We start from the raw sequence: 26,240 nt of genomic DNA, 5'->3' as shown, positions 1-26,240 counted from the left end.
CCCCATCCATCTCCCATTCCCCCTGGGGAGGATGGGACCTTTAGCAAATCACACCCAAGCCCCTTCCCACTTCGATCTAGGAGAGCTTCCCGAAAACAGCCACTGTGTGGGATGTCTTGGGGTGAAAGAAGGAAATTGCTGAGGTCGGGGGGCTGATGTTGCACATTTTTATGTGGCATCAACTTGCTGCCTCCTTGGAAATACCAAAAAACAAAGCCTTGCACCCTGGCCCTTGAAATTTCCTCTGTCCTACAGGAGGGGAGTGTTGTTGCTCCAGGAATTCACTGTTATTCCAGGGAATTTAAGCCTCTGTGCAGGAAACTCCAATGCGGGCAGGGAGGAATTTAAAGGGATAGGGCATTAGGATGGTTGAGATGTGCTGTGTTCCTACCATTGCAGGAAGGGAGGTGGATCCCATCGAGAGGGCAGGCCTTGAACAGGCAAAATGAATTCAGGTCTAATTCCAGGTAAATGGGCAGTGGAAGGAGGTGGGAAATCAAGGATGAGTTCAGGTGGTTGCAGAATCAGAGCATTATGACAAGAAATGCAAGGAGGGAAGGGCTGGGCCAGAGGCTCAGGACCATCCTGCCCTTGATTCCCAGGACATCCCCAGGGCACTGCCCACATCCAGCTCCCAGACCCTGCCCAGGGGCTTTTGGCACTAACATGTCCCTCGTTCCCCCTCTGTCAGGGACCTGATGCCCAGGACGCTGGAGGGGCAGATCACCATGGAGAAGACCCCCAGCTACTTCGTCACCAAGGAGGCCCCAGCCCGCATCTCCTCCATGTCCAAGGGCACAAAGCTCATCGTGGTGGTGCGGGACCCCGTGACCAGAGCCATCTCGGACTACACCCAGACGCTCTCCAAGAAGCCCGACATCCCCACCTTTGAGAGCCTGACCTTCAAAAACAGGACTACGGGCCTGATCGACACCTCGTGGAGCGCCATCCAGATTGGCATCTATGCCAAGCACCTGGAGAACTGGCTCCTCTACTTCCCCATCGGGCAGATCCTCTTTGTCAGTGGGGAGAGGATGATCAGCGACCCCGCGGGGGAGCTGGGCAGGGTCCAGGACTTTCTGGGCCTCAAGAGGATCATCACTGACAAACACTTCTACTTCAACAAAACCAAGGGGTTCCCGTGCCTGAAGAAGGCGGAAGGCAGCAGCAAACCCCACTGCCTGGGGAAGACGAAAGGCAGGACCCACCCTGACATCGACCAGGAGGTGGTGCAGAGGCTGCGGGACTTCTACCGACCCTTCAACATGAAGTTCTACCAGATGACAGGGCAGGACTTTGGCTGGGACTGACGCTGAAAGAAATAATTTAAGAAAAGGAAAATATAATATAATATATATTTTTTTTACATATCAGTAGAGAGGGGGAAAATACAGAAAAAAAAATAATAGCTGTGCTGAAACATGATTTGCTCTGATTTATTTTTTTCTTTTTCTTCTTTACACTGCTTTGTTTCCTTTCTTCTCTCAGAGAAGAGGTGCTGTGTCCATCCAGAGAAGGAGGCTGTGAGCTGCAGCCTGGTCCTATTGACATGACCAGCTTCCCTCAACGGGCCCAACGTTTAGCACTGCCTCTGTGAAAAAACACAGGTGCAAAGTTTTTAGAAGTGACAGGGGTGCTTGGGGTAGCTCAGGGTCTTCCTGAAAGTTCAGCCAGGTTTTGGCTTGCAAGTGCCATTTTGGCCAGACCTCACCACTTTTGACAATAAAACAAAGGTAGCTTAATACCTAATTTGGCTTTCCAAACGTTACCTTAGGGGATTTTTTTATAGCTTGAAACATTTGGTGGATTTTTCTTTCACTTATCCAATTTTTTGTTTTACTTTTACCCCCCCTTAAATCAAGCTCTTTTCATCAACCAAACTTATTTTTCCCCTTAAGGAAGCCAGACCCAATAATCCTTTGTTTTGTTTTGAGACAAAATAATTCTGGTAGCCAAAAGTGAAAGAACACAAAATGATTCTTTGGACTCTCTAATGAAAATTGCCAGGTAGTCAAAAGGCCTCATTCACAGGAGCTGGCTCTAAACCAGTTCCCTATTGCATCCCTTTTGCTCCTCTGACAGCAAAATGGTTTTCTGAGGGGGTTGTTCTGAGGGGGGCCCATCTGCAGGGATCTGGGGGATGGGAAGGAAGGTCCACACTGAGATGATGCTCATGGCACACCTTGAAGGTGTTGGGGGACCCACCATCCCACCAGGCATATGCAGGAAACTTCTCGGTGTCCAGTGGACGTGATTTAAGCCATAATGATGAATGTTTTAAGTTGGGAGGAAGGGTTGGTTGGGAAAAAGTGAACAATAATCATGTCCAGATAGAGGAATGAGAAAATAGTAGTTCTTTCCTAAAGGAGAACTGAGGGGGAAGCAGGACGGTTGTGAAGGGCTTCAAAAACTGTCAGGCAACACGAATCTCCTTTACCACGTTTTTTAACTGGTGGAAATGTTTCAGTGACACAAATCTGTTCGTGAAGCAGAGTCTTTTTATTACCATGGGCTCATTTATCTGCTGCCTCTCGACCTCCAGCATTTCTGAGCTATGGAGTGCCCAGTTATTCCTTGGTGTGGCATAAACAATGTGACAGTGCTCGCTCTCCTGAGTGCAACTTTGAAGAGTACCTGAGGGGATAAAACCAGCTAAGTGGGGATCCCCCAGGAATGTGGTGTGGAAGAAGCCTGGCTGCCTGCATACCAGCCAAGATCTTAATCAAATCCCAGCAGAGCAGAGATTTCAAAGAGTCCGAAGAGAATTGTGTCAGAAGTTACAATTTCACCTGAGAGGGAGAGGCATTTCCACCTTGGCAGGTTGGGAAAAGGGTTTGGTGCCCCACTCAGCCTCACGGCGCTGAGTTCCACCGCACGTGTTGAGCCACATCTTCTCCTGGCTGCCCTGAGCCACCTTCCCACTCAACCCTACATGCCTCCTTCTGGTCCCAAAGTTGCTGAGTCCTGGATCCTTCCTCTCCCCTGCAGGCACAAACCCACAGGGTTTTGCATGGAAGGCCTGCTCCCAAGGGAATGAAAATAACTTCATTCAACCTGTGAGGTCCCAGGAACTTCTCCCACAGCTGTCATTGCAAAGCTCTGCCTGAGCCCAGGTTTCCATGCCCCAGCTGGTGGAGAGGTGGTGATGGGTTGGTGGCACCAAAGCCAGACTGTGTTCAGCACTCCGTCCTGGTGTGGCACAGCTCAGTGCCACGTTCACGACCTCCACTGATGCTTTCACCCCTTCCCTCATTTATGTCCCATTTTAAGGCCTTTTTTGGCAATGTCCCATGCCACACCTGCATAAACACTTTACCTAATTGCTCTCTGCAGACACCTTGCAGCAGAAAGGCAGATGAGGCACCTCACGGACCCCCAACAGTCCCTTCTCTTACCTGCCTCCCTTCAGCCACTCAGTGTTCATGCCAGACATGACACAGGAACATCAGAGATGGTCCCTCCCAGTGTCTGCTTTGGTTCCATGAGGTCACGGTCCCTCCCAGCATCTGCAGTTCAAATCAGAAGCTGGGAGAATGTTGGGCTCTGGGTGATGGTCTCCCCAGTGCATCACTGGAGGTGAGGGGAGCAACCTGCCCGTGTTGGCCAGAGTGGGCATGAGGTGTAGCCAAAAGGATGGAGGGTAATTACTTGGAAAAATATTCTAAAAGCAAGGCTTTTTGGGGCAGGAATGGGAGATGGACTCCCTCCCATGCTGTGCTCTTCCATTCAAATGCAAAAGCCAAGGTGGTAGCGAGGACAAGGCATCATTCACTTACAGGCATAACCAAACAGTGCCAGCACCAGCAAGGCACAAAGTCTGAGCTCTTTGCATCTGGAAAGAAGATTTAAGTGTGCCATTTCTTTGGTATTTCAAAGAGAATTAAGGTTGGGATGCCTTTGACAAGTTATTGTGGTTTAAGCCCAGCTGGGATCTCAGCTCCACTCACTCACTCCCCAGGTGGGATGGAGGAGAGAATTGGAAGAGTAAATCTAAGGACACCTGTGGGGTGAGATAAAGACAGTTTAGTAGGTAAAGCAAGAGCTACACACACAAGCAAAGCAAACCAAGAAATCAATTCCCGACTTCCCACGGGCAGGCAGGTGCTCAGCCATCCCCAGGACAGCAGGGCTCCCTCACGTTTGGAATGGTGACTTGAGAAGACAAACACCATCACTCCAAAAATTTCCTCCTTCCTTCTATCCCCACTTTTATATGCTGAGCATGATGCCATATGGTCTGGAACATCCCTTGCATCAGTTGGGGTCAGCTGTCCTGGCTGTGTCCCCTCCCAGCTCCTTGTGCATCCCCAGCCTCCTCAGGAGGAGCAGAAAAAGCCTTGGTGCTGTGTAGGAACTGCTCAGCCATAATGAAAATATCCCTGGGTTATCAATACTGTTCCCAGCACAAATCCAAACCACAGTGCTATGAACAAAATGAACTCTACCCCAGCCAAAACCAGCAGACAAGTATAAATATCACTTACAAGTATGATGTTTTAAAAAATCAATGTAGTTATATTGCTACTTTCTCCCACAGAGTCACACTTGGACCGCTATAAAGCAGCTTTATAGGGCTACAGATTGCTCTCCCCATATTGGACAAGCTACAGCAATAGCAAGCATTTCCTACAGCTGAGTATCAGCAGCTGCCACCAAATCCCTGCCATTAAATCAGCAGAGCTTTGATAAGTACACGAGCCCATCATATGTGCCTTTAAAAACTCTTCCTTGCACATCAAGCTCAGCCACTTCAGAAAACTTTCCCCTAAATATTTCAGTGTTTTAGTCCCCCTCATTTCCAAGGGTTTGACTACCTTGCTGCACACCTTGTAAAACTATTTAGGGGTCTGAGACTGTTATTGATTGGTTTTGATCTGGGCCGTAAGTAGTTTTGAAAATCCCTCCACATATGAACAATGGCTTTTAAAAAGAGGTCATGCAACCAAATTGCTTTGAACTCTAATAGCATTTAAGCCTCTAAACTCTTTAGGCTTATTTGAAAATCCAGCCGTGAAGTTTAGATTATTTTAACCTAAGAAGAATTGGAGGTAAACTATTGAAAACCACATCCCTCCTGCACCTGCAGTGCTGAGCACGTGGAAAAGGAAAAGTAGCTATAAATAAAAGAGTGACCTGTATAGTGGTTTTCTTTATGAAAAAAAAAAAGATAGAAAAATCAAAATATTAACTATGAGAAAATAATTAGGTTACTAAAATGCTTCTGGTCTCAATAATCAAATCTGCCATTAGGCACTGAGGAGGCTTAGGCTTGTATTCAATGCAACGTTTGGATTTTGGAACATTTGTTTTAAGGAAAAAAACCTCACACCAACCTTTGCAAGGCATCGTATCAGCATCAAGTGCCAAATTATAAGGAGGTTTTATACCATGAGGCTGGTGAGGTCTGGGTTTCCTGTCCCTGGAAGTGCAGATTGGACTTGCAGCAACCTGGGAGAGTGGAAGGTGTCCCCGCTCACGGCAGGGAATGGAACGAGATGAGCTTTAGGGTCCCTTCCAATCCAAACCATTCCATGATTCCATGATCTTTGGGGAGACAGACACGGACCCCACTGGCAACACTGCACAGGTGCCCTTGGCCAGCAGGCTGGGGGGCTCTGAGGTCTGCACAGCACCTTGTCCTGCTCCACAGCTGGCACCACAGCCCTCCTGCACTGAAACCACCAGGAGTTTGGGCTCAGGCTTGCTGAGCCCCAGGATTGCCCCAAAGTCTTCAAAAATCACTTTTTTCCCCACTGCTGTTGACATGCTTTGGCACAGGCTCGTAGAGCCCAGTTCAGAAAGGTCACTGAGGGCGAGACCCCCCCTTGAACCCTCTGCAGCAACAGCTGTCAGCCAAACCTGGGGTGTGGGAAAGCTCTTGGCACTCTGCTTCAACTGAAAATTTCAGAGAAATGGGGTTTTCTTTCCCAGTGTGGTTTGGCAAGGCAAAACCAGATCTTCCTGCTGCTGTGAGATCCATCTCTGCCGTTCCTGGAAGGGCAAGGCCGGGGCTGCTGTGCCCGTGTTATCCTTGGTGCTGATTTTGTGCCGTGGGGAGTTTTATCTGCTGCCTCTCAATGATCTACGCAGTTAAAAAGGAGTATTTACACCAAGGTGCCGTGGAGATCGGTGCATGAGGCTTCTCTGTGTGGTGTCAGCATGGCCTTTGGGTGCAGCACTAACAAGTCAAATTTCCAGCAATAATTTGGCCTTTCCTACCCTGCAAAGAGTGATTTTGACTTGCACTGATTTTCAGTTCTGCCACATACACAATTCACACACTTTGAGTCTCCAGATGAAGGGGGAAAATTGCCCATTTTCCTAAACAGTAAAAACGTTCTTGATTGTATGTAACAGTTTCTGGGTTTTCTCTCCTCCCTCCCCTTCACTTGGTGATACTGTCATCCTTCTCCCTTTGGTGCTATTTCAGTATGAAACAAAACAAACTGACTTTAATTTAATTAAAGAATGAAAAAGCACACATTTAATAAAGTTTACGGGTACTGAGAGGCTGTGCTCTCTTTTTGCTGGTGGCAGCAACCTGGAAAGATGGGGTAGGTTTATGAAAAAAACCTGAAAAAAGGGGAAAACCCACAAAATTACTCATTATGTCTGATTTTAGTCTCCTAAACCTAACTCACTCCCCGGCTGTGCCTTCTGTGAACTCTCCAGTGGCATCATTGGCATCATTCCCATCACCTCTTGTCTTCCACCACATCAAGGTCAATGCCATACTCCTTTCTTTAAATTGCAAAAAACCTCCAACAGTCAAATCTTCCCATCTTCCCCAGTGCTCACTCCTTTGCTGTCCCTGGCCCTGCCACATCCACAGCATTTCTCCACCGAGATGGATGAATTCCTGCTTCCCCTGACCTGGGTATTTCAGGAACAGTCCCAGTTCACAGTGAATTGTGTGAAACCCAAGGGGAAAGGAATTCCTCAAGAAATATATACAGTGGAGAAGCCCCCCCTGTATCAGGTTTGCTGTGTGGTCAAGTAAAGTGATATTCTATTTACTTTTTTAGATGTATAAACAGATTAAGTCCCAGGGAAAATATGCTCCCAAACTTCATAATATTTTATTAAACCACTGAAGTTTAATATAATCTTTTGGCTTCCACAGAAAAATTTTCCATTTCTTTTCTGAGCACCTTTGATTTTATTTTCTTTTAATTACCGTTATCCGGAGTTAACGATGTGGGGTTTGCACTCCACCCAGCAAGGACTATCCAGATTGGAAGTGGGGAATTTTGCTGAAAGACAGAAATATCTGTGTGGCGGTAAGAAGTCAGCGGCACCTGGGCAGAAAACTCTGGAGAAGCCAATGTGCAGAATTAATTCCCCTCAGCCAGGCAGTAACAAGGCTGCATTCCTCAGCTCACAGCATTTATTACCTAAGACATTGGCCAGCCGTGGCTTTTGTAAAGAGTTATACCTCCTTCATCTTCTGCCTGTCCACGCGGCCGTGCTGCGCCTCCCTCCCGGAGGCAGCTCAGTGCTCCATGGGGAAAGCTCTCGTGGACTCAGGTCCAACCCTGCCCTCGGGCTCGGCACTGCACCATGAACACAGCCCTGGATCATCACCCAGCTGGGTGTGAAGCTGCAGGAGAAAGCCAGCGCTGTGCCGAGCCTCGAGCACACAGGTTGGCCCCTGACCTTCTGATTCTGCTGGCCAAGGAGTGCCCTACAGGCTCGCGGGGAAAGCTGCTGGGAGCCAAGCAAAGCCCCTCAAGAAAGACTCAGCATTCCGGCATCATTAATTAGGAATAATAATGGCAATCATCGTGTCATGGTTCCTAAGACAGCTGGGTGACTTCTGGAGGCCAAATCCGCTGGTGTGAGCTTTACCTGAGGTCCTCAGTGCAGCGGAGGAACTTCAAAAGTTGCTTATCAGCCCCTCGTACGTCTCCCTGCAACTCAGATCAGTCCTGGAAATGGAAGGTCCTTCTTCACAGACACACCAGCCTCTCCGAGTTTCTCCATGAATGCCGAGGCAGTGGTGAGGCTGTGGATTAGACTTCCTTGGCCAGAGTTTTTCCAGCTCATTTCTTTTGTTCTTTCACCAACCGCTGTGATTTAGGGCGTGTGAGCAACAGTCTAAAGGAAATGACCGAGAGGTGTTGGCTGGGGGGCACTTACCTTCCCTTGTACAGGGCTTGTGGAAGACAATCAATAGATTTTCTATCCAGCTCACTGCTGGGGACCCCCATGGCTGGGCACAGAGGAGATGGCAACGGAGTGAAAACATTCTCTTGAGAAGGACAGGTTTAAGAGCACAGAGGAAAGCAGCCAAATGCATCGTATTGACAGGGCACATGCAGTCACCAATCTAATTACTCACCTCTCTGCACACCCACAGCTCTCCAGGGCTCTGCCAGCACAAAACCACCACCAGTGGCTTCCTGGGATCCACGGCTTTGGGATGTGCAGAGCTGTGTGTGCTCTGAGCACAGCCTCCCCCCGCAACTGGGGTAGGCAGGGCTGGTGGAGGCAGAGGGAGCATCCCACCAGGGCCCCCAGCTCGTCATCAGCTCAGCAGCATCGCCAGACTTGATGGAATGCCAGGGGCCATTTCCCTACTGGGTTTTAATCAGCTCTGTTAAGTTCAGGCAGGGCCTGTTGGCCAAAGTGAAGCTACAATCCAAGGACTGCAATTTAGGGGCACATCCTATCCCACAGGCACATCGCTACCCACCTGCCATGGGAATTATAAAGACAAAGCCAATGGCAGGGATACACTGTGAGTAAAAACCCCCTCACTGTGACCCTTTCCTTCGGCTCAAACCCAGTACTGTCCTGAGACCAAACTCCTTCATTTCCCACAATGGGAGGATTCAAGGTTAAATGGAGAAATTATTTGTATGGCTTCCCCTGGGAGCTGCTGGGGCTCAGGGCATGGCCAGCTCTGCCTGTATAAATTGGATATTAACCCTGTACACCTGAGTGAGCAAGGTGTGAGCTCTCCCTGACCTGCAGTGACCCTGGTGTCTGGAAGATGCTGCTGGTGTAGTAAAGGACTGCACATACACGTCATCACATCTGGGATCATAGCTGGGCTTTCACCAACTTAGAAAAGCTTATAAATGGCAGAATTGACCTTTTTCCAGCAGATGCAGCATCCCACACCTTTGGGTTGGAAAGGACCTTAAAAGATGATCTCATTCCACCCTCCTGCCATGGGCAGGGACACCTTCTACTATCCCAGGTTACTTGAAGGCCTGTCCAACCTGGCCTTGGACGTTTCCAGGGATGGGGCAGCCACAGCTTCTCTGGCATCCCAGGGAATGGGCATCCAAAGTCAGAGTTCTATGTTTGAACCAGCTAAACTCCTCTCAGGCACAGTGTGCCCTGGATGGGGAGTGCATGGGGACAGGGAGGGATCCTGGTGCACGTTGGACCCTCAGCATTGTCACTCCAGAGGGCAATGCCACCGAGGAGCCTGCCCGGATGCAACCACTGCCTGGATGGACAAACCAGCCTGGGAAATTCATCCTGGTTTGACACCCCATATTTTACCAGCTTTACTAAAGAGAAAATTGTCATATGCTTCCACTTTTCGAGGAGCTGAGCTGTCCTTTTGCTAGCAGCTGCCAGCATAAATATACATGAGAAACAGGTTTTCAGTTCCTGAAAAATGTCTAAAAATTGTAAACAATCCTCAAGTCATATGGGGATAAACAGTCAGAATTGCAATATTGTTTATAGTTTAAAAAAGCAACAGTTGTCTGAGTTGAGTCAAGCCAAGTCCTTTTGAATAGATGATTTTCAAACATTTGGTTTCAATTCTCCCAAACCTTCAGTAGAGAAGTCCCATTCATGGAATATTTCGCTTACAATTCAAAATGAAAAGTATTGTGGAGCAGAAAAGTGGATATTTCTATTTCAAAAAATAAATGGCCTCAGATATTGAACCATCTCGAAAACCCTTTTTAGAAAAAAAGGGGAAACAAAACCACTCCGTCAAGAAGTTTATCCAGGCTGTTCTTCTCCTGCTGAAAGTTCCAGTTTTGCTGAGTTAGTTGTTTGTTTCACTTAACAAACGGGAATGCTCCATCAAAAGTACACAATTCTGACAGTCCTGCTTGTCAGGCTGAGAGCAGACATGTCCCTCCCTGTCCCCCACCCTCCAGCCCCTCAGCCTTCCCCCTGCTTCAGCCCCCACTCCAGCAGAGAGGTTCTGCAACCAGGGAGAGTGGAAAAGAGAGTTCTTTAATTTCCTCTTTGCATTAGACTTCATTAGGAAAAATCCAGAGGCCCCTCATTGTGCCTGCATTTGCATGTCTTCTGTGGATGTTTAAATTATATTTTCCTGTGGTTTTTTTTCCCCCCTTTTCATGTGTCTTTCCTGTATCACTGACACTGGATTGCTTCCCTACTCACAATTAATTCCTGAAATAATTTATTTCACTTCTGTCACTGTTTCTCAGCTGGATGGCTCACACAAACAGAATTTGCTAGTTGTGTTGGTAGGAAATTATTTATTTAAGCTATTTGTTGGTATTAGGGATTAACCAGTCAAATTACATGGCAGGACTCCTTTTCCCAGGCTGGGTAAGACATCTCTCAGGAAGAAAGAAAAAGTTACTAACAAAGCTTTACTGGATGCATTTTGGATCCCTCCTAAAATCATAGAATAATTAAGTTTGGAAAAGCTCTCTAAGATCATCAAATCCAACCATTAACCCAGCACTGCCAGGTCCACCACTAAACCATGTCCCCAAGGGCCACATTTGCACCTTTCTTTAACACTTCCATGGATGGTGATTCCACCACTTCCCTGGGCAAAAATGCATCAGATCTGATGGCTTCTTGAACCAGTATTTAGTTCTTTACACAGAGGGTGAGCAGGCCCTGGCACAGGGTGCCCAGAGCAGCTGTGGCTGCCCCTGGATCCCTGGAAATGTCCAAGGCCAGGCTGGATGGGGCTTGGAGGAACCTGGGATAGTGGGAGGTGTCCCTGCCCAGGGCAAGGAACTGGATGGTCTTAAAGGCCCCTTTCAACAAAAACTGTTCTGTGGTTCCAATAAATCCACTGACATCTTGCTTTGGAATATTGTTTCTGTCCTCTGATCCAGATTTCCTAGACGGACACGGGCGTGAGCTTACGCGCACAGGGGTGTTTGTGTGGGAGACCGGAGCACTTGGAGCTTTGGCAAATCCTCTGTGCGGAGGATCAGAGAGTCCCTGCCCTGAAACACAGTGGAGGCAGCAGGGGGAAAAAAAAAAAAGGGCTCCCAGATGTTTCACTTGACTTTCTATCAGGCTCTTTGCTACCTGTGTGGCCTTGGCAGAGCACTGGGGTTTCTTGGATGTGAGCTCCCATGCTCCTGCTGGATCCATCCCAAGGTAGGGAGCTGGCTGGTGGTCAGAGAGGAGAAGCCAAGCTGCAGCTATTTCCTCCTTCTTCTCCCAACCCGTAGGCTGTGCTCCAGTATCTCTGCTGAGAGAAGAAGTTTTTTATTAATCAAATGAAATAAAGATTGGAGGGATGAAAGGGAAGGTTCGAGGCAGCTGCCGGTGGGGAGACCCCGCGTGACTGGAGTGAGCAGCTGTCTCTGTAGGGCTCAGTCTTGCAGGAGTGTCATTTGTGCTTCACCCCCCCTTCTCTATTCCATCTCCAGCCTGGCCTTGGAGCAGTGAGGCTTTGCCACCTCGTCCTTCCTGCCAGCCTTTTCCTCCCTCATGCATACACACACTCACTGCGTTTTTGGGCACTGGCTAGCACCAGCCATCACACTGGGCACAGTGCTCACCCAGAGCTGCCCACACACTGCTTAGAGAAAACAGTGACTAATTCTGTCAGATACAGGGTTTGGGGATTTCCATGCCCAGCCCTTGGCCCTCATCCTCTCCTTTACCAACCACCCAAACCAAGAATGAAGCAGATGAATGAGCTCCAGGGTGTAAAAATTACTCTCTGCCTTAGTAATCTCAGTTCCAATTTATTGGCATATAAACTACCAGTTTCCTTTGGTTACTCCCTGCTGGAAACTCCTTTTCCAAGCTCTCCTTCCTTTCCAGCACCACCACACCCATGTCCAACCAGACATGACACCAAGAACTCCTGCAACTCTCCATACACATAGGGTGTAGCTCCATCCTTAGGCTTAGATTTAGGCACTTTGCCCCATGGTCAGTTGGAAGCAGAGACACTCAATCCCCCTCCTGTTCTTTTTGTACAACATCCCACAAGCGCTGAAATAGAGCCAGGTTTGGGAGGTATTGGTAGATGGGCGGACAGCTGATCTCTGCACAGTGATATGTGAGCCAGCTCAGGAGGATATTGCATTCCAAGACAGCTGGAGAAAATTTCTGCTTTGACATCAAATTCCTTGCTACCTTTTGGCAGGAAGCTCCCATGCATAAGGTCTTGTTTGAAGGTTCCTGCACTTGGCATCTTTGCACCCAGGTACTGCAGAACTCCTCGTATCCTCCACATCACCTCACATCCTGCACACCCAGCTCCTGGTCCTCCTGACTCCCTCTCCATGCTGCCAATCACGAGTTGAGTGTCCTGCAGCTGGTGAGTCCAGCAGCCAGTTCAAGCTGCAAGGCTCAGTCTCCAAAGAGCCGGAGGAGAGTGTGGATGGAGCTGGCTGGGACTTGGAGGCAGGGAACATCTCCTGCCAGGACTCTGCGCTGTGTTTCCACATCGAGTCAGCTGTAATGGGAAATGACAGCTCATGAAAGCTGCTAGTCACGGCCCTCTAAAGAGATTGTTACCCCCTACTCATCGCAGCCCCTCCACGAGATTCTGTCTGGCTTGAGTCCAAGGACAGAGACAGAAGTGTCTGGAGAATCCGTGGCAGCCCCAGGAGCTGGTGCTGCACCAGGGTTTTCCATCGGTGCATCCCAGCTGCCCATGGAGCACAGCCACGAGCTGGGTCCTGCCTCACTGCAGAGCCAAAGCCCATCCCAGCTCTCCTGTACAGCTCCTAATGTGTTTTTGGAGAGACTCTGATGGTCACCAAGGCCTGTTTGTGCAGGTTTCTTCAGAAATTCCACAAATCACTCCGAATGTGTGCACGTCTTGGGACACACAGAGCAGGCACAACGTCTACCACTCTGCTGCTTATCTGTGTCTGGCCTCTCTTATCCCTCCAAACCCTAAATGCCTTCTCCAAGCCCAGGGGCTCCTAGACATTCCCCTTTGCTCAAATTTTCCAGCTCTAAAAAACTTTTAGTTAAAAGACTTTTCATTTAAAAGACTTTCACTTTTCACCACTAACCACTGAGGTGGCTCCCTGCACAAAGGATCCAGAATTTAGGTAGGATCCTGTCTGTAAGGTCCTGGGCAGCTGCACACCTTGAGATGTAGGCTGAGAAGCTGGGGAAGAATTCAGTGAAGATCCATGAGAATGGGTGAAGCCCTGGAAAACCCTGGAAATCCTGCCCTGAATGAAGGAGCCGAGCAAAATCTATCTTAATTAACAGCAACCTTTTCTCAGTCTGTAAGAGGAGATCCAAGACCTACAACAGCCCAAGCTTTGACCAGGGCCTCTGGTCACTCATTTTGGTGCTAAGTTTGATCATCTAGGTCTGGATTGAGTCGTCCTCTGTTGCAAGCTGGCCAGCTGTGCTATGGAGTGGGAATTAATTCTTCTATTTATACCTCACAGTTCTGAGACTTAATGGATGTAAATTACTCTGCAGAAACGCACCACGTAACTGCCAGGAAAAGAATTCCTACCCGCAGGCCCTAAGACTGAGAGACAGACAGTCAAATGAAAGGATAAATACAGCTTTTCGAAAATGAAATCTCAAAAAAACCTCAACTCTTACCTCTAAAACCCTGACTGAGGCATCATTTTACAAAGAAGAGATACTGAAAGAGAGACATTTCAGCAAGGGTGACTTGGATAATGAGATGGTGGCAGGGGCCAGGGTGAGCTGCCAGTGCCTTTCCTCACAGAGTCCTCTGGTAGTGCCACAGCTGTGACCAGCAGGGAAGGACAGAATTCCTTCACCCCAATCTGACATTTCTGGGCTCATCCATCTCCTGGGACAAGGCCTCCCCTCCCCACCTTGGCACTCATTGGAAATGCTGCCCAGAAGGGTGCTCAGCAAAGCTCTGGAGCTGATCCATGCCATGGAGCATCAATGAGGTGTTGTCTGCAGGAATGCTTGTGCTGCATCCGCTGTCAAAGCCAAGGGGATGACCTGGGATGGACCAAACTGGTGTCATTATCTTCCTAAAGCCAGGTGCCAAAACTTAATCAGCACCAACCCGAGAAGAAGCAGGAGTGTTTAAAGGTGCCTTGGGATAACATTCATGAGACAGCATCAATTCAATCCCTGGTATCCTGGCACCCAACAAAGCTTCTTTCTGTGTCTGGCTGTTGAACAAGACAAATCCAGCACTTCTGGCACACAGCAACACTCAGTCTCCCACTGTGGGGGGACAGGAAGGGGTTCCCAAGAGCCATCACTAATATATTAAGCCAAATACTACCTCACTGTTTTCCTGCCTGCCCATATCCATCTCCTACTCATCTTCCCTTTAGCTTTTTGCTGAGGACCTACAGCAAGTAGATTTTAGCCATCCCCCTTTGCTGCTATCACAGTAGAAACCTTCATGTCCAGAGGAGCTCAGTGTTCAGCTGTTCCATGAGAGTGGGACACTGTGGCTGGGATTTTCAGAGGGGCTGGGGGGACCTTGAGCTGCTGCTATGGACTCTGAAGAGGAAGGACCAAGGGATCTGTGTCTCCCTGGAAGGATTTCCATTTCCACAGCAGACTTTCAACAGCATTAACAGCCAAAGCCTAGGAAGCAAAACATCTGTTTGTGGGTAATAAAGGCAGACAGATGCCCCCTGCATGCAAACTGCCAGTGCCTCTGAGACAAGAGGCTCTAAATAAATAATAATAAATCCTAGAGCTGAATGCACAGTTGCTATTTGCATCATAAATAAATGAGGAGGCTTTTATTTACTCATTCTGGGGGCAGAGCACAAACCAGAGGAAATCCTCAGAGCTCCCATACCAGAGATTGTCATTAGCTCAGCACAACCACTCGGTGCCCTTCAGCTGTTTGCCCCTGGAGATGCACCCACTGCTCACCAGTGACAGGGAGAACCCACACAAGGTCTCCATCACTACTGATGGGAAGCAGAGCTGTGGAAAGTGACCTGGGTACCCTGGTCAATGGCAAGTTGGACATGAGTCAGCAGTGCCCTGACAGCCAGGAGGGCCAACCCTGTCCTGGGGGGCATCAGGCTCAGCATTGCCAGCTGGGCCAGGGAGGGGATTGTCTCACTCTGCTCTGGACTGTGGCAGCACCACAGTAAAAGAAAGACATTAAACTGTCAGAAAGCATCCGAAGGAGGGCACAGAGCTGGTGAAAGGCCTTGAGGAGAAGCCGTGCGAGGAGCAGCTGAGGGCACTTGGCCTGTTCAGCTGGAGGAGACTGAGGGGAGAGCTCATCGCAGCTGTCATGAGGATGGGGGACAGCACAGCCAAAGCAAACTGGTTCGGTTTTCCAGTAAAACATCCCTTTTTAGCTCAAAAAAAAAGGTTGGTTTGCCTTCTGGGACATGCATGTTAGTGTATGGCCTCTTGCTGTAGAAGGAGGGTAGGTTTCCTATGGGCCCTGATGGGTCATTTGTTCATAGAATTGCAGAATGATTTGGTTTGGAAGGGACCCCGAAGAAAGATTCCATTCCCCTGCCATGGGCAGGGACACCTTCCACTATCCCAGGTTGCTCCAAGCTCTGTCCAACCTCGCCTTGGACACTTCCAGGGATCCAGGGGCAGCCACAGCTTCTCTGGGCACCCTGTGCCAGGGCCTCGCCACCTTCACAGTCAGGAATTTCTTCATAAAATCCTAAGTTTGTCCTCCTTCTGCTTAAATTAATTCCCCTTTGTCCTATCACTGCAGGCCCTTGTCCAAAGTCCTTTTCCAGTTCTCTTGGAGCCCCTTTAGGTACTGGAATGGGCTCTAAGGTCTCCCTGGAACCCTCTCTTCTCCAGGCTGGCACAAGGGTTGCTCAGGCAGGAGGAATCCTGCCTTGAACTTCTCCAGGGCACAAGACTTTGTAGCTTTATCATTTGCTGTTTTTGAGCAGCTGGGGTTTGGGCAGCTTCCTAGGTCATAGCAAAATCGAGAAAAACAAAATTTCACCTGGTGGCACTATGGGTGTCATGGACAGCACATGGGTGATGCATTTCAGCTGAAAAGATTAAAGTTTTGCTGTCCTATAAACAACTGGGAAGAGGCTGTGATAATAGGAAATGTCAGAACACTTGCTAACAGCAGAGATTAGTGCCTGCCTGCAGCACATTGTGCTGCCTTTAGCCAGCTTTTTGTATGTCATGTCAGCAGCTACAGACAAGCTGCAAATAGTTTCCTATCTCCTCCAGCCTCCAGGAACTTGACTGACTTCCCTAGAACTGTTTTGGATTTACACTGGCTCTGCTGCAACCAGGATTGAACAGCCAGGGCAGACTGCAGCAAGCTCCAAACGCTGGGGAGTCTGATTCTTTACACAACGGGAGGAGGGAGGAAATGCACTTGGGAGCTCTCTCTTTCCTTGGCAGAAATCTGCATCCCTCTTCCAGCTTAAGTAGAGCTGTGGGGATTTTCGGCAGTGAGGCATCGAGTCCTGTGCCCTTGGCAGCTCTGCTGGAGGGTGGAGACGGTGCTGAGAGCAGAGAGCTGGTTCTGACCCCAGCAAGAATTCACTGCCCAGTTTAAGAGAGCAACAGCCAGGTTATTCCAGCCTGGATGGAAGGAGAGCACACCACAGGCCAGACTAGGAGCACCCTCTGCTAACACCCCCCAGTCCCCACTGTGCCCCCTGACGCTGTCACCATCCCGGTGACACACCTCCAGCCACATCACTGCCTCTTCCACTCACCTCCCCACCACCACGCCACAGCCCTGCCCTCGCCTCCTGAGCCCAGCTCTCCCCACCAGATGCAGCTTTCCTGAAGGCTTCTCAGGGCATCCCTTAATCTCTACTAGCGGGTGTGATTTTGTCATGCTCATCCCCTTAAAGTCCTCTAAACAATCTTCCATGGTATTTAGGGCTGCTCTTTTGCACATGATAGCTCTAAAAACACACCAAGAAACAAAAAGAAATCCACTCCCCAAATTTTTTAAACCAAAGAAATAAACGGTGTGATTAATAATTCTCAAAAAGGCTGTTCATAGTTCGGACTCTATAAAATAGAATCCCTGATTTAATACACCATCTGAGAACGTGCTGGTTTTCATTTCAGCACAATCAAGACCTAAATCTGTGTCTCGCTCTCCCTCCTCTGAGCTAGAAATGGTTTCATATTCCATCTTGCTTTAAATTATAGACATCAAGTTGATAATGGGACACGGTCTGTTTTGTTGCCAAAACCTGCTCCATAAGATCATCTATTAAACTCCATTTATTTTTTATGACAAACAAGAAAAATGACAAAACAGCTACTGGGCATCTGCTAACGAGGACCAAATGACTCCCCAGGCACTGTTTCTGTTTCACAGGGGCTGTGTTGCAGTCCCCCCACCCACCAGGGATGCCCAAAGGAAGACAAGGGGCTTTACAAAACCCAGTGTCAGCCCCTGAGAGGTCACAGCTCTTGCTGGGTATGAGACCCCAGTCAGGAGTTGTGTCCTGGTGGGGTGCAAGCAAGGAAGCTCAACCCTCACGTGAAATAAGGTGATGGGAGAGACCCTGACTGGTGTTCAGCCTCTTGCCTGGGATGAGGGTGTGGGAAAGCAAGACTGGTGAGGGGTGAGTTAAAGCTGAGGCTTTGGAGCGGGTAAGGGGGGAGCTGTGAGAGGAGCTGGCTCCTCAGTCAGCTCAATCCTCCTCCCAGCACCTCCAGCCCCTGGAATGAGACTCCCCCTAGTCCTGAAGGACCCTCAGCTGAACAAGCCATGGCTTTGAGTCCTGACTCCCCCAGGAAAGGCTGGCCTAAAAAACGGATTTGAGGAGCCTGCCAAGCTTGCGGGTGAGCGCAGGAAAATTTCCTTCACTGCCTGGAGCCCCACCAACCCCTCCAAAGCCTTTTAGCAGCACAGACTCTGGGAAACACCTTCTGCTACCCAACAAGCCCACCCAGGCTGGGTGAAACCCATGTGTATGTCAAGGTGTAGATCACCCAGCCAGCAGGACCTGTTGGTGTGCAGATAATGAAGACAAGAGAACGGTGTCTGACCTGCCTCAGGGCCTTGAGGAGGAGCAGAACCCAGGGCCCCAGGCAGTGATGGGGGAGCACCATCGGTTTGGGGGGACCCCAACATGGCCCAACACCCGAGGGCTCGGTGCCAGCAGCACCACTCCAGCGCAGCCCAGGAATGTCAAGCCAGTGGGTGCCCATTTGAGCAAGGAGAGGGACAGACAGGGCTCTGGGCAACACTACAGAATTACAGGATCTGGGGCTTTGTCAAAGTTCTGCAGCTTTCCTAGGGGCTAGCAGCACAGTGCAGGGCTGTGCTAGGATCACTCTTTCCTCCTTCACACCATTTCATCCTTTCTCCTAACTTACCATGCTCAAAAATGGCTTCAGTTTTCTGTAAAGTGTGACCACCTCCATGACGACCAGATTTTCCCTCAGCTACTGGTTAGCAGAGATGTAATACGGTCCCCCTGTACCTATCTGCTCCTCCTCTGTGCCAGCTCCCCCCTGCCCAGCCCCACAGCAGCTTTCTGAGCATGGCAGGGCTGAGCCCATCCCCAGCAGGATATTCCTCCCTTTCTTCCCCACCCTCAGCTTTTGCATGGCAAAGCAGGGAGATGCTGGGAATGCAAAGGCAGTCTCCACCAACTGCTCCTCCTCAGGCCACCAGAGCTGAGGGTGTGGCTCTAACCCAGCCACCCCTTGACCCCAGGTCTGAACCAACCAGGGTTCCAATCCATTCCTCATGTCCATGTTTTATCCCTGGGGATGATGGCAACGAGGAGATCCTCCAGCGACCAGTACAAACGTGCCTCTGGCACTGTGGGCTGGGTTATACAAGTGCCAAGATTTTCAGCTTCAAAGGAAGAAAGCCAACACTGTGTGGAGAGTGGAAGACTTCTCAGAGAAATCCCTTTAGCCTGGTGTTTCTTCTAGTCTGCCAGCCACCAAAACAGCCCTGGGATTTTCCTTATGAGCGTTGACTTTGGAGGTTTCCCTTAGCTGAATCATTACTCATTATGGCACTAAACGACTGTTCTGCCTGGCTCTGTGCCACCACCAAGGCAGTGGCCACATTCTGTAAGGCTTTGGGTTTCCCCGTTAGAGGAGAGCGAGCCTGCCCGTGTTTCCTTGGCAGCAAAGCAGGCTGTGACGTGAGATCTGTGGCTAAAAATCACCATAAACCCAATGCTATTTCATTTCAAATGACAGCTCCATTTGTGCTGGGGTGGGAATGAAGAAAGGCCTTCCCCTGCCATCCTATTTGTTTATTCTTCCATGCTCATTACTAACGAGCACAACAGCAAGTTTTTAACACTGGGCATGTCAACCCATCCTGTTACAACAAACTCCTGCTGCATTGCACAAGTAGCTAGACACGTGAATAATTTAACCATGGTTTAATCAACATTAAACTAAAAGTTTAATCAAGACCAACTATGACATCTTTCCCTAAAAGAATTACAGAGAAGAACTAAAACCCACCAGAGAAAACACTGGTGAAAGGAACATCCTATACCATTGCACTTCCAACACCTGAGGTGCAAAATGTGTGGCACACACTGCACATTTCCAATGCCATCGACAACAGGGAAAGCAGATGCTGACATCCAGCTCCCCTCAAGCAGCATCAGCCTCTTCAGCATCCACATTTCACCAGAGCTGTTTTCACCAGAGAATTTTGAAGGAGAAAAATTCACTAGTTACAAGCTGAAACTCAAAGGCAGCCAGGCAAATCCTCCCTCTCTGGACCTTTCAAAACACTTTGTGAAGCCCTTGTGCAGCCCAGGTCTCACTCTGCCCACGAGCCCTGATTTATTAACTGTTTTAAAGGACTTTATGGCTGTTTCTGCAGTGGGAGATCACCACAAAGGCACAGGCTGCACTGCTGGCTCGGGGCTGCATGTTTGTTCCTCTCCAAAATTCACAGCCACACTGATTTTATTCCAAGCAACCAGGGCATCCTACGGTCCAAATGGTTCATTATCTCTGGCTTTCTTTAAAAGGTCAAGAAATAGTCACTGCTTGGCAGATGGACTGCGGTAGGAGTCATGGAGTCTCAGGATTTGTAACATAACAAGGTCATTAAATTGCAAACCCCGAGCAGAGGCAACACCAAAAATTTGCCTGGAGTTTTTAAAGAAAGAAAAAAGTGAAATCTTTGGAGAAAAGTATTTTTTCACATTTTTTTCCCAAAAAACAAAAAAAAAAATTGGCTCTCAAAGTAAATAACTCTGCTCTCCAAATAACTTCATTTCTCTTTCTTTATTTATTTTCTGACCTGTTGCCTCCAGGTCCTTCTTCCTTTTTCTTATAATTTTTTTTTTTTCCGCTGCAGCTACTGGAGGAACTCTTTTCCTACAAGAAAAGGGTAGGAACTCCCTCCCCCAAAAGTTGCCTATTCAACAGCTGTTCAAATGCCATTGCCTTTGTGTCAGACTGAGAAATTCAAAGCTCATGAGGACCAAGTACAACCACCAGCTGCAAGTGCAGGCAGAAGCTCCTGGTGCTGCAAGTGAGCATCTTTGGGTCCATGATTATTTTGGGATGGGTTGGCACCCACACCCTGTACTAATGTCCCACCTGGGCACTGGGAATGGGATCACAAAAATAGAAATAACAGCACAGCATTAAAAATCCACATCCCCTCTTCACCTCTTTGCTCCTGAGTCTTGCTGACTGTTTAAGCTAGAAGTGACCAAATGAAGACAAATGCACTTTATCATGATGAGTCCCCAGAACACAAAACCTCTGGGAGTTTGCAGTGCTGTCGCAAAGCACAGATCTGACTGCTGTGAAATCCAGCAACAAAACGCCTTGGCTGGCAAACAAACAGTTTGGCTCCAACCTTCGTGGGCTGGGATGCTCAGAGGCTGTTCCCGTACAACCCCGAGTCCTCATTACCCTTTGTAACCCCACAGCTCTCCATGGAGCGTTGGACAGTGATCATGAACGCCAGCCCCAAATTCCCAGCCTGGCAGCACTCAGCAGAACTCAGACTTCAACCTCTACAGAGCTTTATGGAGCCCAAACTGAGTTTTATTAACTCCAGTAGCTGCCTGGACAAAGCATTCTTTGTAAACCCCATTAAGTTCCTGCTTTCGGCAAACACTTTTCCCTTCCACATCGTAATTATCTGCCAACAAAGCAGAAACCACCAGACTGACAGGATCCACTCTCAGGGCTTATAGCATCCATTCCTCTGTCACAGGTACCTGTGTCACAGTGGCACAACTGGTCTATTTTTGGAGTCATAGGAGGAGGAGCAGCAGGAAGATGGGTGCAGGGGAAGGTTGCAGGCTGGAGGAAGAGGGGCAGGGGAAGAGATGATCTCTGGGATGATGTTCTTGGCCAGAGCCTCTGCTTTGCCTGCTGCTGAAGTAGCACAGAGGGTGAAGACAGTGGCTGCAGATCCAGAGGTGCTGCTGCAGGCAGGGAAGGAGAGGTGGGTTTGCCAGGCTGGGTTGTGCAGCGTTTGCAGCCCTGTGCCTGTTTGCAAAGAGCACTCGTGCCATGGGCCCAGCTGCAATCTCAGCTGGGTGAGTCCATCTCAGGCTTCCAGTTCCCAAAATGATGAGAGTTGGTCAGGGACAACACCCACAGCTGGTGCCTCTGCACAGCAGGAATGCACGTCTTGCCAGGCTCTGGGGCACACAGGGCTTCAGGTGGCTCCAGGAATGGAAGCTCCATCTTGAACCAAAAAATGATGCTCCAGAGGATTGCCAAGCCCCACTGATCCACCCCATGGCTTCAGGACACCCTTACACACGTACCTGACCACTCTGCCACATACAGCCCTGCATTGTCCCAGGAACAGCCAACACATCCAGACCTGTGTTGTCCCCTGTGGGAAAAAACCCCATGTGATAGATCCCAAAGGATCCCAACTGTCAGGGTGTCTGGGGCATGCAGAGGTGGCAGCAGATCTCTCCAGGCTTTACCTGTCCATGGGGACTGAAGTCTGCCCATGGGTACCAGTTTCAGCTTCTGACTTCCCTTCTTCTCAGCCAAGTCAGGACCTCTGAGGAGGGAGATGTTGGTTTGTCTTCTACAGCTTGAAACCTCAGCTGTCCCCAGACTCAGTGGTGTCCTTAAGGCTCCCACCTTGCTGTCAGGACTTGGGCAGGGCCACACCAGGCAGTCAGCCCTGCACACACCACTTTGTTGTTGTAGGGTTTTCAAGGCACAGTGGTGTTCTCTACCCACATCAAGAGAGCACATCCCCTCCTCCAGCTGAGGTGTCCATCCTTCCCCTGCCTGAACCCCAGTGGAGATCTGACCTCAGCACTCCATCACCTCCAAAAGGCCACACAGCTCCACCGCTCAGGGCAATATTGCCTGAACCCTCCCCAAAAATTTATTTATAGGTGGCACAAATATCTTTACACACTTTAGATTAGTTGTCCCTGGGACCTGACATCCTTATCCCCGTGCCCCTGTGATATTTGCCCTCCTGTATTTGCCCCTCAGATTCCCTGACATGCACACATTGCCCAGCAGCCCCCAGTCCTGGCTGCTCCTGTGCCAGACTCGGATGGGGATGCAGCTATTCACCCCCACCCCGAACCAAAGGTACTTGTGCCCTTTCCACTGCACTCGTTCAGCTCCAAGATGGGTGTGTATGCTCCCCATCAGCTCAGAGAAGACTTTCCCCTGGGAGCAAGGACTGGTGGAATCCAGGGAAGCAGCCCTGGGAGCATCCAACCTTGCTCGGGGTGTCCTGGCTCCTTTAACTTGTGGCCCAACCTAAACAGTACTTAAATACCATCTTCTTGCTCCCTGCTCCCTTTCTTTTTGTCACCTGCAAATTTAGATTAACAAGGAGGTTTGACAAAGTGCTACTGTATATGTTAATAAACCCATTAGTGTTGGCCCGCCTGACATATAACCTGCAGAGCCTCCAGTGTTTACTAATATGATTGTCAAAGCAGAGGAACATTACTTTTTAATGACATTTCATACCACTTCAGTTGAAGTAATATCCTGAGACACGATAATCAGAAAGCCATTTAGCCACAGAACTATGTGCCGAATCGAGGCTGGTGCATGAAAAATGCTCATTTTGTCAGAATTAAAACATTTGTGTTTGCCTCATAAGTTGTAAGCGCACTTGTGGAGGAGAAACATGATGTGAAATATTCATTGGAAGCAGCTAGGCTCAGGTAAATGGGGCTTCAAAATGAAATGCTGGGAAAGGTTATTATTCTAGTCGCTGTCTCTTTTGCATGTGATACATCAACTGACAATTCAAATGTATGAAATGCTTAATAAAGCAACGAGGCTTTAGACCTTCTCTTTAAAGAACAGTTCTGAGGTGGTATGAGTGGCCATAACCAGCCTGGCTGAATTTATTGCTGCTTTCAGAGTCAGGGAATAGCTGCCAGACAGACTGAGAGGGAGTTTGCTTTTATAGTGCACCTCCCATGCTCCAGGTGAGTCCAAAATGCTTTATAAAGGAGTGAGTGTGGTACAAAGACAGCAGCAGCACAGGGACTGCAAGCAGCCCTGCTGCTCTTAATAATGGTTGTCTCCCCAGCTTGGCTGTCCAGGGCTATCTCAGAGCTTTGCACTGAGCTCAAGAGGCAGCAGATTGAGGAGCAAAGGATGCTCATGCAGGGGAAAGCAAACTGGGGAACTCCCTGAAACATCCTCCATGGCCTCAGAGCTGCACTGGAGTCATTGAATAAAACAAAGAAATTATCCTGGTTTAGATAAAGTTACATAAATTAATAATAAATTAATAATTTCTCCTTTTTTTTGAAATAAAGATCCAAGGGAATCCCTCTTCCAGTGTGGTCAGAAGAACCCTTCTGATGGAAATCAGCGATTGATTTAGTTCAAGTCTCCCATTGGATGGTGGACAGAGCTGATTAAAGCTTTGCATGTGCTCCTAATAGGAGCAGGGTGCCTCTCTGTCATTATTGTTAATTATGCTACTGTGAGTACTATCTGTTCATCCATCCACTCATCCTCCTTTCTGGAATCCCAGCACTGGCCACATTTGTATGAATATAAATTCTCACTATCTTTCTGTTCCAGGTTTTTACAGGAAGAAAAAAAAAACCAAAAACAAACCAGACCAAACCCCTCAATTTACAGGATTTCTCAAGAGCATGTGTGAGAGTGTGAGTGTGTCTGGGTGTGTGAGAAAGTGGTGGGAGATGTGTGGGTGTGATGTACAGGGGAGCACATTTGGCTGTGACAAATGCACAAAGGGAAGGTTAAGCCACAAAAAAATAGACTTTGTGTTTCATGTTGGACCTGCTGGACACTTACAACCTCCCCCTGCCACAGCAGCATCTGGGTCTGACCCCCTGGGAGCCCCTCTCCCACTCTCACAAGCACACCCCTACCTGGGAGTCAGGTTTTCTTGAACTCTTGGCCACTGGCCCCAAGACAGGCAGAAATTTTCCTTCACCAAATAATTAGACTGTGATAAGAGGAAACAAAGGGCCCTCGGAGCAGTGAGGGCTGCAATAAGGGATGAATTATTAGGCCAAGATGGAAATCTCTTTTGATAAATGACTGGCCCCAAGCAAGGAAGGACCCAGCAAAACACAACAGCATCCTTGTCGTGACACAAGGAAGGGGAAGGAACATTATAAGGCACAACAAAGACTCCGTGCTGCCACCTGCACCAATTGATTAATCAAGTGATAGCAATATTTTTTCCTCTTTCTTTGCATCAGTTACAGCATCTAAATGTGGTGGGCAGGATGTTGTGTTCAGTTCAGGGTCTGGTTTGGAACCACGGAGAGGGTCCCTGACAAACACCAGCATGGCAAGGAGGGTAGAGTGAAGCTGCTGACGTGTCCCGAGGGCTGGTGCCAAAATCCAGTGGATCCTTACAGCACTTCAAAGTTAACACACCAACACTGAGCCACAGCAGTCTGGGAACAAAAAAAGGAGAGAGAATCAGGTTTTTCCCCTTTCTCCCCTTCTGTGGGGGTCTGGCTCAGAAGGGTGGGTGGTGCCTCGTCCTCCAAGTGTAAGAGCTGCCATTTATTAACACTGGGATTTTTAAATCCTAGTTCAGAGCTGGGGAAACATCCACTGATGTCACTGAAAATAAACCTCACAATGAGGCTTTGGGTAAGGCACTGAAATCATCAGGTTTTAACATTGCAGCTACTCGTGGTCTTTGGGAAGGGAGGGTCGTAATGTTTTTATGCCGACAAGGTGCAAGAAGAACCCTGAATCCTCTGTGCATTGGTACCCAGCCAGGAGCAATGACACTGTTGGAGCTCCCTGTAGCCTGGAATGCAGCTATCCCTGGGGACTGGCACTTGGGGCCTCTGGTACCACTGTTTTTAGTGGAAGAATTAAGTAGAAACAACTAGCAGAATGCACGTGTGTGTCTGTGTGTTGTGTACACATATGTACACACACCTTTAAAAAACTGAAATGGCTTGATCTGGAATTGCCAAACCTGTTTCTCTCTTTTTCCTCCTCCAGCAACCACTGCCACAGCACACCTCTCCATCTAGTGAGATAAGCAAGGTACCATGCTAGATCTTTATTAGTTAAAGCTGACCGTACTGCAAAACAGCCTGAATTGTAACGAGCTGACTGCCAGAGTGAGGAGTGCAGCCAGCAAGCAGATTTATTCCAAATGGGTCTCTGCCTTAGGGAATATGCTTCCTTCTCTTTAACTCCCTGCAAACTGGTAGCCAAAATTCAACTCTCCTTGGGCTCTCCAAAGCTGCTTCCCACTCACCCTGGCCTTACACAGGTTTAATTCCACTGCTGTGGTGATTTGCATGAACACAAAGATAAGAAAGAAATGAATTTATTTGCTCTGATGGCTCACCGCAGGATTTAGCATTGAGGACAACTATACATGGCAAGTCCTGCCTTCTCTGCTTTACTTGGCTTGCGCATTGAAGAGACCAAAATATCAAATATTAATACTGTTGGGTGTTGATATCAGCAGCACTTATTTTTACAGCCATCTTCTGCCCTCAGACAAGTTAGTTTGGATCCCAGTGTTTTATTTGTAAAATAGGGGCAGGGAGGAACAAGTGAGAGAGAGAGAAGTTCTGTTATCAAACAAATGATGTTGGCCTACCCTTACACGTTGTAGTGGCCCATCAGAAATCTTCCACGAGATCACATGCCTTTCCCAG

The 26,240-nt window shown here is 48.7% G+C and overlaps 1 protein-coding gene across 1 annotated transcript in view; it reads left to right on the top strand.

The window, feature by feature from the left end:
- LOC116453577 (heparan sulfate glucosamine 3-O-sulfotransferase 3A1-like) overlaps positions 1 to 1,341 on the top strand; it is a 29,101-nt gene extending 27,760 nt beyond the window's left edge. Inside the window, exon 2 of the mRNA XM_032129177.1 lies at positions 692 to 1,341. Coding sequence (XP_031985068.1) covers positions 692 to 1,310 — 619 coding nt within the window. The 3' untranslated portion in view covers positions 1,311 to 1,341. The remainder of the gene's footprint in view (positions 1 to 691) is intronic.
- The last annotated feature ends 24,899 nt before the right edge of the window (positions 1,342 to 26,240 follow it).

Source organism: Corvus moneduloides, chromosome 19, assembly GCF_009650955.1.
Source record: "Corvus moneduloides isolate bCorMon1 chromosome 19, bCorMon1.pri, whole genome shotgun sequence".
Taxonomy (NCBI): domain Eukaryota; kingdom Metazoa; phylum Chordata; class Aves; order Passeriformes; family Corvidae; genus Corvus; species Corvus moneduloides.
The sequence above is the reverse complement of the archived record's forward strand: the minus strand, read 5'-3'. Positions and strand labels throughout refer to the sequence as shown.